The sequence below is a fragment of the Xiphophorus hellerii genome, chromosome 15, assembly GCF_003331165.1.
Source record: "Xiphophorus hellerii strain 12219 chromosome 15, Xiphophorus_hellerii-4.1, whole genome shotgun sequence".
Taxonomy (NCBI): domain Eukaryota; kingdom Metazoa; phylum Chordata; class Actinopteri; order Cyprinodontiformes; family Poeciliidae; genus Xiphophorus; species Xiphophorus hellerii.
Window position 1 is genome coordinate 1,547,153 of NC_045686.1, and position 12,604 is coordinate 1,559,756.

General features: G+C 37.8%; 1 protein-coding gene across 1 annotated transcript; it reads right to left on the bottom strand.

Moving 5' to 3' along the window:
- Nucleotides 1–400: 400 nt before the first annotated feature.
- pbk (PDZ binding kinase) lies at nucleotides 401–7,010 on the bottom strand. The gene is made up of 7 exons (XM_032586128.1): nucleotides 6,914–7,010; nucleotides 4,491–4,652; nucleotides 3,973–4,112; nucleotides 3,570–3,739; nucleotides 3,299–3,428; nucleotides 2,896–3,081; nucleotides 401–755 (listed from the first exon to the last, which is right to left on the bottom strand). The coding sequence occupies exons 2-7, from the start codon at nucleotides 4,649–4,651 to the stop codon at nucleotides 523–525; spliced, it is 1,020 nt and encodes a 339-aa protein (XP_032442019.1). The 5' UTR covers nucleotide 4,652; nucleotides 6,914–7,010; the 3' UTR covers nucleotides 401–522.
- Between the last annotated feature and the right edge of the window lie 5,594 nt (nucleotides 7,011–12,604).

Here is a 12,604-nt window from a genome sequence, read left to right on the forward strand (position 1 = left end):
TATAGAGATTGCTAAAGTGATCTTATTGCTCAATTAATACATAAGCATATCAGTAATGTCTGGATACATTGACGCAGCTCGGCTGAATGAGCGCTATTAAGATGAAACGTAAGGAGTTTGTCGCGTGTTCTTCATAACAGAACCGCATAAAGTGTATTTTACATCCCACTCTGGACTTGCTTCAATGCTTCTCTCCCACTTTCTACATCATAACCCCGCCACCATCTTTGTTTCTGTATCAATGGCTCAAGTTAAAGACCAGCAGCGCCCTCTGCTGGATGGAGGCCAAACTACAACATTTAATGGCGGTCTGAAAGGCCGTTTCTAATCCATTAAAACTAATTTTACTCTTAAACCATTAACTGACAATTGGAAAACTAAAAAAAGAATAAAAGAGAGGAGCATTTTTACAAAGTTTGTGACAAATACTGAGTTAAAGATTGAAGTACACGGTGACAATATAAAAATCAGCTGGAAAACATACATATAAAGACAAAAATATTACATTGGGGTTGGCCAGCATCAGTCAATAACGATCACTTCACATGGTGCTCGGTCCAGGGCAGCATTTTCCTCTAAGACCTGGACAATCTGCGCTGCTGAAGGTCTCTTCTTGGGGTTTTCCTCAGTGCAAAGACAGAAGAGCTCCACCATCCTGCGGTACGAGCCGCCCAGCGAAGCCGCATCCAGCGGCGGCCGCGTCCCCAAACGCTCATAGTAAGTGTCCTCATCAAAGCTAATTTCTATGGAATCGTCTGGAATACACAAAAATAAGGTTAAATAAAATTCACATCCATCCAACTTAGGTTTTTGTTTTCTTACCCAGAAGCAAAAACCTGAGGCAGATATACAGAGATCACCTCAATAAACTAGAATATTATTGAAAAGTTAATTTATTTTGGTAACTATCTCCAAGTGAAACATCCAGCCATCCATCCATCTTCCGCTTATCCGGGGTCGGGTTGCGGGGGTAGCAGCTTCAGTAGGGAGGCCCAGACTTCCCTCTCCCCGGCCACTTCTTCCAGCTCTTCCGGGGGAATCCCGAGGCGTTCCCAGGCCAGCCGAGAGACATAGTCCCTCCAGCGTGTCCTGGGTCTTCCCCGGGGCCTCCTCCCGGTGGGACGTGCCCGGAACAACTCACCAGGGAGGCGTCCAGGAGGCATCCTGACCAGATGCCCGAGCCTCAACTGGCTCCTCTCGATGTGAAGGAGCAGCGGCTCTACTCTGAGTCCCTCCCGGATGACTGAGCTTCTCACCCTATCTCTAAGGGAGAGCCCAGCCACCCTACGGAGAAAACCCATTTCGGCCGCTTGTATCCGCGATCTCGTTCTTTCGGTCATGACCCAAAGCTCATGACCATAGATGAGGGTGGGAACGTAGATCGACTGATAAATCAAGAGCCTCGCTTTTTGGCTCAGCTCTGTCTTCACCACGACAGACCAGTAGAGCGCCCGCTGTGCCAATCCGTCTGTGGATCTCCCGCTCCCTTCTTCACTCATTCGTGAACAAGATCCCGAGATACTTAAACTCCTCCACTTGGGGCAGGACACCCCCGACTCGGAGTAGGCACTCTGCCCCCGATGTCCACGCAATATCGCAGAGTCGCTTTAACCAACACAACCCTACAACATCCAGAGCCTTGAGGAACTCCGGGCAAATCTCGTCCACCCCCGGGGCCCTGCCACCGAGGAGTTCTTTAACCACCTCGTCCCCAGAGATTGGAGGGCCCAACCCAGAGTCCCCAGGCTCCACTTCCTCAATGGAAGGCATGTTGGTGAGATTGAGGAGGTCTTTGAAAATTTCTGAAATTTGTAAACTAATTTCACACATTTTCTAGAAAAAAACATGGACATTTTCTGAGTTTAAAAGCAAAACATTTTCTACTTTTTGAGCTGAGAAATTTCTACAAATTTTCTCAGCTTAATCTCAAAATTTTATTTTTTTCCCACAAATCTTTGACTTTTGGAACTCAGAAAATGTCCATGATTTTTTATAAAAGAATTTATTTTAGATCAACCTCAAAATGTTTGAGTTTTTCTCTCACAAATTTTTAAGTGCAGATAATTTCTTTTATTTTTCTAAAAAAATAAAAAAATCTAAGAATTAATCTGAGTTTTTTTGTTGAAATTTACTTGGAAACAATGAAAATGTAGTTTTTTTTAAAAACAATACCCCATAATAAGCCGTCATACAAATGAGACTCATTTGTAGAATTACATTGTAATTTATTGAATGACTAATCAGCGCCCTCTCCTGGAAATAGTGCAAACTGCATCTACCACTCGGATTGATCAGAGATTCATTGATAAAATCTGATAAAGACCAGTTCATATTTTACTCTATTTCCAATATCTTTACATCATGGAGATTTTAATACAAAAACTTGCAGAAAATTTTGAAAAATTCAAAGCTAGAAATCAATTTCTAGATAACACAAATTAATTGTTGATTTTTGAAAACTACTGAGTTCAATTACTTACGAAATACCTCCATGAATGAGAGGTTTTTGTTTTTTTGGGGGGGGTCTTTTGTGGCTCTAGTGTCCCTTATATGATAGTAGGCTGACAGGAAATGGGGAAGGAGAGGGGGGAAGACATGCGGCAAATGTCGTCGGGTCCGGGAGTCGAACCCGCGACGGCCGGATCGAGGACTCAAGTCCTCCAAATGTGGGTCGCGCTAACCGCTACGCCACCACGGCACGCCCTGAATGAGAGGTTTTTAATAGGAGTGCACAAGTATTACCGAAGAATCCTACAAATATCTGTTTTGTTAGAAATTTTTGTAACTTTTCTCCCATATAGATTAAGTGATGAACTTGAACCAGTTTCATACTTTGATGATAATAAAATGACTATAAAAACAGCAACATATCCTCAGGTACACAAATCATCTTACCCTCGTTTTCCTCGTCGTTGTCGTCGTCCAGCATCTGCAGGTGCGGCATGTACAGAGTCATCATCTCCCACAGAGTCAGACCGAAGGCGAAGATGTCGGCCTTGTCCGTGATTTCTCCTCCCTCCTCCAGAACTTCCTTCGGGTTCCACGGCTCTGTGCCGACGTACTCTGCTTCTGGGTCGGACACTGAAGACAAACAAAGCTCTTAGATAATTCATTTTAAATACTCCGATGTCTCTAAAGAAAAACATAAAGAAAATGAGCTAAAATGGATGTCTGGTATGGACAAATACAGGTTTTACTTAAGCAAAAAAAAAAAAAAAAAGCAAATCTGATTCAGTTTTTATCATTTCCAAAGAACCAAACAAACTAAAGAAATCTTTTAACTGAAGACGAGGTTTACCTTTCATGTTCTCATCGAGGTGCAGAGAAACGCCAACATCGCAGATTTTGATCGTTTCAAAATCCCCTTTGATAACAATGTTACATGACTTCATGTCGCCATGCAGAAGCTTCTTCTCATTGTGAAGGTACTGCAGAGAAATCCTTTAATTTACTATATATATATAAATACGTTAATGGTTGCATTCACTGGGTTTACTCAAATTTAAGACATTTTAAGACGATTATGAATGCAATTTAAGAGTTATGTCGACTGTTTCTCACTCGTTTACCTGCAGGCCACGTGCCACATGCAGAGCCACCTTCTCTATGTTGGCAGCAGGAAAAGCTTTCAGTCCGTTCTCTCTCCGCTTCTCGATCAGGTCATTGAGGGACTGCTCGCCTCCATACTCCATAGCCAGACACTTTGAGCCGTCTTTTGCCGTGGCGAAGGCGCGGAAACCTTGAGAATGACACAAAGAGATAAAGAACTACTTCTAGGAATGACTTTACACTGACACAGAGAACAGAAACAAAATAAAACCTCCAACGTTTCACCTCAAAGGCGTTTTTACACAATAAAAACAACCTAAAGTACCTCCTACGTGTGTTTTATTGATATTTATTCATTCATTTCTGCAGATTTAGCTTCATTCTACATTACATTAGCTTGTATGTATTTGTTCTTAGTCTTACCAACAATGTTTGGATGGTTTATTCCCTTCAGGAGTTCGGCTTCCTCATTCAGACGCATCTGGTAAACTTCAACCTGTTTGGAGGCACATTTGCTGTTGATCTTCTTCACAGCCCATGGAGAGGAGTTTAGCTTTCCCACTCTGGATTCAAATAAAATAAAATAAAATAACAGTTTTACTTTCTTTTTTTTGTCATTGTAACACATAATCTCAAGCAAAAATCTTTTATAAATTCTTCAAACTGTAATTTCCAGATCTTTTCTAAGCATTTAAGACAATAAACAGCTAGTATTGAATGATTTCTCAAGTTTCAGTATTATTAGATGGCAGGCTTTGCAAGAAATAAATTATATCCAATAAAATTAACATTAAAAGAGAAAATGTTGATTTTTCCAGCTTCTCCTTTTGTTGCCAGTGGCTGACTTGTAGGAAGTTTTCAATTATTTTTCTGTGCACAAATACATTAACAAAAATGAGATTTACATTTGATGCAAGTCAGTTTCCAGGATCTTTTCTAACCTGTCCATGAGGTAAACACTGACTCCAGTCCCACAACCCAGCTTCTTCATGAAAGGTGAAGCAGGGATGGTGATCGGAGTCCCACCTCTGCTGCTCCCAGAACTCCTCACCCGGCCTCGAATCGGGGTTTTAAACGCTGCGTCTTCATTTAGAGAAGCCATTCTGCTCAAGAAAACACATTAAAACTATTAGAAACAAACATATTTCATATTTTTAGCGTTCTTACCCAATTAAGCAGTGTGATAGGCGGCCAATTCACAGTCCTGGATTAACTCAGATTATCTTAATTTTAAAATCTGTATAGCAATATTAGAGTGTTATTGAATCTGGACTGGAGTAATTAATTAAATATGGATTATTTCTAAGATTAATGTGTGATTTCTTTAGTTGCTGTTTGTAAATTTGCAACAACAGCAGTTTTACTGATTTATCTTCACTGATCATTTTAAAATCATGTTCTAAAAAGGAGCTAAAAGTAGTAAAAGTATCCTTAAGAATAAATCTCAAGAATAAATCAAAGCAAAAATACATCTTTCTTCAGAAGCTGGGATTTTTGCTTTCAAAATACGCATTAAAAAGTCCAGAAACAAAGACTTTTTCACACCCAGACGTTACTTTCCCTTTATTTTTATTCATTCTTTGATTTCTCCAGTGCCTTCAACACCATCCAGCCTCTGCTGCTGGGTGAGAAGCTGCGGAGGATGGGTGTCAACGACTCAGTGATCTCCTGGGTTACTGACTACTTGACAGGCAGGCCACAGTTTGTCCGTCTGGGCAGTGTCCTGTCTGATGTGGTGGTCAGTGACATAGGAGCTCCACAGGGAACTGTGCTTTCTCCCTTTCTCTTCACCCTGTACACCATTGATTTCCAGTACAACTCTGAGTCATGTCACCTTCAGAAGTTTTCTGATGACTCAGCGGTTGTCGGGTGTATAGGGGATGGAGGGGAGGGGGAGTACAGGACACTGGTGGACGGCTTTGTGGAGTGGTCTGACCAGAATCACCTGAGGCTCAACATTAGTAAGACCAGAGAGATGGTGATTGACTTCAGAAGGAAGAAGATACCTTCACGGCCACTGAAGATCAAAGGGGAAGTGGTGGAGGAGGTGGAGGATTACAAATACCTGGGAGTTGTAATCGGCAACAGACTGGACTGGGCATCTAACACTGACGCTGTGTGCAGGAAGGGGATGAGCAGACTCTATTTTTTAAGGAAGCTGAGATCCTTCAATGTGTGCAGCAAGATGTTGGAGACCTTTTATCACAGTGTTGTTGCCGGTGCCATCTTCTTTGCTGCTGTGTGTTGGGGAAGCAGCATCAGAGCCAGCGACTCTAATAGACTGGACAAAATCATCAGGAAAGCTGGCTCTGTACTGGGACTAAGGCTGGAGTCCCTGGAAACTGTGGTGGAGAGGAGGACACTGAAGAAGGTTCTGTCTATTATGGACAATAAACAGCACCCTCTCCACCACATAGTGGACAGACAGCGGAGCACCTTCTCACATAGGCTGCTCCAGCTCCGCTGTCGTAGGGACAGATACAGGAAATCCTTCCTGCCACAGGCCATCTCACTGTACAATAAAAGCTAAATCATTGTTCTGCACTAATCAGTCCGATTTTGCACAACTGCACTGTGGCACACTTGCTGTACATATATTTACATATACATATCTGCATTTTTTTTTTTTAAAATCTTTGCAAGGACTGCTCTAAGTTGCTTTTATATTAACAGCATTTCATATTTTTACAATTTATAGCATTTTATATTTTATTTTTTATTTTATCTACAACTACTACTCAGTGGTAGTTGTTATTGTGTCTTGTCTCTACGCTGTAACTGCGAAGTAATTTCCCTGCTGGGATGAATAAAGTACTTCTATTCTATTCTATTCTATTCTATTCTATTCTATTCTATTCTATTTACCCAGATCTGATTTAAAATCTCAAAGTAGTACAGTGAGACAGAAAAAGAAATGTTACATGTATAAAATCACAGCCGAATAAAAGTATAAAGTATTTTATGGTGTACGGATACTCTAAATAGCTGTAGGCCTATTTATGATTTTTTTACGTACGAAAAATGCCGAAATCTGAATGGCGGTTGGCACATTCAAGGAAAAAGCGTAAAATACTTTCGCGAACTGTCAAAATTATTCTTGAGCAGCGTCAAAATATCCTTTTATTAAAAGCTACAAGCGCAACAAACACAAGATACTATTTTTTCATATAACAATATAGCATCATTAAGTAAACGTTTAGACCAAGCGAAGAAAAAAACAACCTTAAAATAATGCTAGTTCTCGGCGTTTCATCAGTTTATCGCTTAAACACATAATTGAAGTTAACGCAGAAGCAGTATAACTAACTAAATCTTTATGTTGACATTTAAAACTTAGCATTTGGTTTAGTAAATTTAAAGTTACCTCAGATTCTTTCTCCTGGCAAGAGCAAAACAGCTGGTGTCCAACCGCGCTGCACATTCAAACTAACGGCTGTTGTCGGTATGGTCGCCGAGGAGGGACAAAATAGTCAACATTTCTGAAACACTTTCCAGGAGAAGTTTGCCTGTCAGTGTTTTTAAATTTTATTTATTTTAGAAGCACAGTGAATGTCAGATGTTTATTGTAAACATACTTACTGGGAAAAAAAGAATTAAATAAATGAGAGAAAAATAATTGTAATTCAAGCTTACACCAGCAGAGGGCGGTCATGATTTTCTTTTTTTTTTTTACTTTGATATGGATTTATTAGATGTTTGACAGGTGTATCTGACAGTTTGAAAAGACTCAAATATTTTAACCAGCTTACTGAAATCTCAATAGATGAAGCAGTGACCGTTATTTCAGAGCCCACAAGCAAAACCATGACGGATCTCCAACCTGTTATTTTATCCAAAATTATTGAGACATAAGAGGCTAGATTTTTTTTTTGTCAAAGATTTTTCATAAGTTTAAAGCAAATTAAACTTAAAGTCATTAGAAAACAGGCTGCGTCATGATCCCCCAAATACTTCCTGCCCTCTTCTACTTCGTGGTGTGCGCCAGGAGTAACATCCGGTTGTTGATCATGTGACTGGTGTGACTTGAAAAAAGTGTTTCCCTTGCAAGTTTTGTGAAATAAACCAATTTATTTGGTTTATCATTAACACGGCAAAGAAAAGAAAAAGTTGTTTGGAAATTGCAGTGTTTCCATTAAGCAAGTAAGTTTTAAAAATGTCAAATTGCGCAATTATATGGGCAACAGAAATGCACCAAATTTTACTGCAGTTTTTTGTAGTCACTGATTTTTGATCAAGAGCTTCTTCAAAAATCTGGTTGCATCAATTTTTAGCTTGCTCTTTTTACCACCTCCGAATAGTAAAGTTCTTATAAAATTACTTGTTTTAACGATTTGACTGTTCTTTAAAACTGTTCAAATCAGAATTTTGGAAATAAATCTAATAAACTTGCTCCTTCGCCCTTATTATGTACCTGCTTTATAACCAGCATTGTTGGTAGTAGGAAGTGGGTTCTGGTTTGTTTAATGTCTCTCCACACACTGCAGAAAACTGCAGCTCAATCTGCTCATTGTGTGAAAGCAGAACTGTGTTACTATGAGGAAGAGGCGCAGGAATGTGGCCTGATGACAAATGGACATGGAAGGGAAAGACTGGGACTTTTTCTCCCAGTTTCTTTTCCCCTCGAAGCAAAATGAGATCATGTTTGTTAGCTCTGAAGCCACATGCTGTGGGGAGTATTATAAGACCTTTTACGTTCAGACACCAGAGAAGTGGTGATCCTTTTACATTAAACAAAGGTGGAAACACTGGAAACACTTTAATCCATAATTTTATTGTTAGAAAGTAAAAATACATTCATTATACAGGATTCATGTGCCTTAAATGTACTTTTTATTGTAGCTTGTTGTTCTGCAACACATTAAAAGTGCAACTTAAGTCCCTTTCTTATGAAAACATGTTCAAGTTTAACCCATCTTCATCATTTTTGGATGGTTAGTCAGCTGATTACGCCATTTTATTACTTCCATTTATAGATTTAGAAAAAGACACACTGAATAAAATCTGAAGTAGACTCACAGTTTTCTAATCTTATTAGTAAGATTTTCAAATGTTTCTTTGAATTTTTGGTGCTTTTCCCTTCAGTTTCAGTCAAGTTTATTTTAAAGTTTCTTCCTCTTACAGCGTTGGGTAAGATAGTTTTTTAGGCCTGACTGCAGTTTTGTTGCATGTGCAGCACAAATGTTTTTATGGTTTGACAAACTGTATCACTTTGATGTTTAAAATTCAGACTGTACAATTCCTCATTGGGGGGGGAGGTGACACAGGACAGAGGGTGGAAGGAGTAGTGACCCCTTGTATTTTTCTCCATACTTATCAGGTCAAACCACATAGTGCAATACGATATCACTGGTCAATCTATCCGTCAAATTCTTATATTTTTTTTGTGTTGTATTTATATTTACTTATATTCTTATATTCTTATTCATTGTTTCTTGCATAATTTAAGGTTTTTCTTGCATAATTTAAGGTTTTGGTTACTCACATTTGGTGTGTACCTTAGTATTTAATTTGTATTTTGTATTCTTTTGCACTTTTGCTTACTGTGTGTTAACTTTGTTTTTTGCCTGGGAGCTGCTGGTAACTTCAATTTCCTGAGGGAGTCTTCCCAAAGGATCAATAAAGTACAAGTCTAAGTCTAAGTCTAAAATATAAAAAAACTTCACACAGGATAACTGAAATCATCTCACCAAAGGTCCAGCCTACTCCACACTCTACGCACATCATCAGTTGATTTCTCAGCCGTTTCTTTCTGGGTCCGTTTGACATGTGGAAACGTTCATGCATGTGATTTTTGGTCGATGAACACTTCCACATGTTTCAGCTCTCATGATTCAACAAACGACTCAAACCCTTAAATACATAAATGTCCAACTCTTCTTCCAGTTCTGACATCTTTAAGAGCCTGTTTTAAATTGTTAGCGAAGATAACAGAAACACTTGTTTGAGCAAATCTCATTTTTTATGCTCCAGCATTGCTTCTGCACCTTTATAACAGCAAGAAACAACATGATGTGACATGAGACATTTTTATTTACTTTTAATTTACTTTCCCACAAACCTTAAAGAAAACATATTTACAAACATACTAAAATTTTACATTTAAGTGTTGAAATTGTACTTTGTCTTTAAATCTTGCTCAGATTGTATTGATAAAGCAAACTTTTATCAAAGAATGCTGTGAAATTGTCTTGTTTTTACTCCAAACACTAAAACAATCAAAAGAACCTGAAATGAACTTTAGAGTCTTCCAACCACGATAACAGGATTATTCAAAACTTGTCTTATAAAACTCAAGATGTATTTTCACTACTTAGTGCTGTTCTATAAAATTACAAAAAAAACCACACATTGACATTAGTAAATTAAATTAAATGTGAACTTAAGATGCATCAGTGTTTTTACAAAGCACTGAATTTTCTAATTCACCAATATGATCTTGTTATTCAGCTCTTAGCTGAATGAAATTATTTTGTTTTTGACATTATCATCACAAAATCTGTAACTGATCTTTAAAAAAAAAAATTCGGCAAGGTAATTTTTCAAATCAGTGTTGAAATCCATCACTTTTCATTTTACATTTGTTTTTTGTTGTGGTAAATAAATGAATACCAGTTTCCATTTGTCTCATTCAAATTTAGAAAGTAAGGATTGAAATGTTTATTAAAGCACATATGAACTTTATTTCTGCTGTTGGCTTCATAAATGCCTTATTTCTACCACCTGTGTAGGATAAATGGCTAAATACACTAGCATAAATTAAATATGTAATATTGATGAAAATGTATTTTAAAAAATTGCAACTCTAAACAGAACTGCTAGAAGCTTTAAAAGCAACATTGCTAATTTGATCTCTTCTTTCAAATTTATGTTTACATCTCAAATACTTTCACGATGCAAGAGGACAGTTTAGTTTTTGTTTTTTTTCTTACAGATTAAAAACAGTGAAGAAATTTTGTCATCGTCAGCTGCTGCATTTCAGATCCAGTTTTATTGCTTCCGGTGCTGAGGCGACTGGCTCCTCCTCGCCTCCTTCTGGCTAACATATGAGAACAAACTAAAGCAATCTGCTTTATTGGGGTTCCAGCTGATATTATTGCTCCATATTATAAAGTATATTACCCATTTTGTCCTTTAGTCAGCTGCTTTGGAACAAAAATGTTCAGTAATGTGTAAACAAATGTTAGATTTCGTATTTAATTAGCACTGAAGCTAACGCTATCTACGGTTTTCCTCGCTTCCACTCTTATAGGTTCAGCCAATCAGCGACAAAGAAAATGAAAAGCGCTGTCTGATTGGCTGCTTTGCAACGTGTTGAGTAGCATTATACGTGGGTATTTCAGCTTCCCAAGCTGCATTTTCTTTTGAATATATTTTGTATGCTCAACTAAAAGAAGAATCCGCGATTACTAATCCGCAAATAGGCGGAGATCCGCAGTATATCGGTTCATTTGTTAAAGCTCTAGGCTTTTTCATAGCCACATTATTATTATTATTATTTTAGAAAAAGGTGATACAATTATTTCAACAGTTTGGTACACATAAAAGAGTTGATTGTAAATGTAAAGTAATTTAATAAATACAAATATATAACACAAACTAATTACATTTGCTTAAAACACAAAACTGTTGAAAAATACATATTGATTCTAACAGGTATGATGTCAACTGTTATATTTATTTAGTGTTATTCTGATTTTGCGACATAACCAAGTAAAAATGTGGAATAACTGCCTGCTAGGTAACGGCCTTGACTCGGCTGGGGTTGCTAGGTAACGGCCTTGACTCAGCTGGGGTTGCTAGGTAACGGCGCAGAGCCTGGAGATTGTGACTCAACATTCAAGTTTTTGAAATGGCTCATTTTTAATGTAAAAAAAAGACTGAGTGTTTTATTTTAAGCACTTCAGTTGTTTTTAGAAGCAGTTGAGACCCAAATGCAAGAACAAAAACGCAATAGGTCCTTTCTAAAAAGTAATGTTTGCAAAAAAATACTTTATTTCACCAGTTTGCTACAATTTGCCTCCTGTTGCAGGATCTCTATCTAAAACACAGACTTTGACAAACAGAACTGCTGTTTTCTGACTGCAACCAGAACAAAAAGTAAAATTAAAATCCAATATTTTGTGTCTTGCACACAAACTTTTAAAGAAAAAATGGAGGTATAATATATCTTTGGAGCAATGTGAGGTTTTCGAATTTGCCAAATTTCAACACAATCAAGAATCAGGTTCAAATTCCTGCATAAGTTTCATTCCAATCAGCTCAAGAACCATGTGGGAGGTGGCTCGGTGTTTCGGATTTTCGATCAGCCATGAAGATAATATCCAACTGAGAGAAATACAAACTGCTGAAGCAGATTACTGTGGTTTGTCTGGAGTGAGAAGTGACGCTTAAGCAAGCCAACGTTTGGCAGATTCACAGCCCAACCATTATAAATCAGGCAAGGCAGGCGTCCATCCATCTGTTTACACTCATCTGGTCTTTCTTATTATCATCTGTTAACCGGAGTAACCGTTAACCCTTAAGAGTTTAAAAATGCAGCTGAAATTTCGCGTTAAATGATTATTTGTAAGACATTTATGTACTGGATAGAATATTATGAAACCCACAATTCTGAATTTAAGGTCTTAGAACAGAAGAAAAAAATGCATAGTTTCTAAATTTATTTTATTAATAAAAATCTGTAAACAGCAGTACATTTTAATTCACCCCCTGCAACTCTTGATGCCCCTAAAATAAAGTACAGTGCCACCACTTGCCTTCAGAAGTCACCTAAATTGTAAATATAGTGGGATATTTTTGCAAGGCACTGCATATTAGCAAAAATGTATTCTGTATACACAGTATATGGAGATATTAACTAAATGAGGTTCCACTAAATAAATCCCAGTAAAAGGAGATTAGATCTTAAGAGACTGAAACAAACAAACACGGCAAAAACAGTGCAAGTGAAGTGATCCACATTTTCCTTTCAGATTTACTTGGATTGTTTTTAAAGTGGTCATGGCTAACAGTTTTACAGACTTTGTGAAGGTCTTTGGATATTAGCTGCTATTTT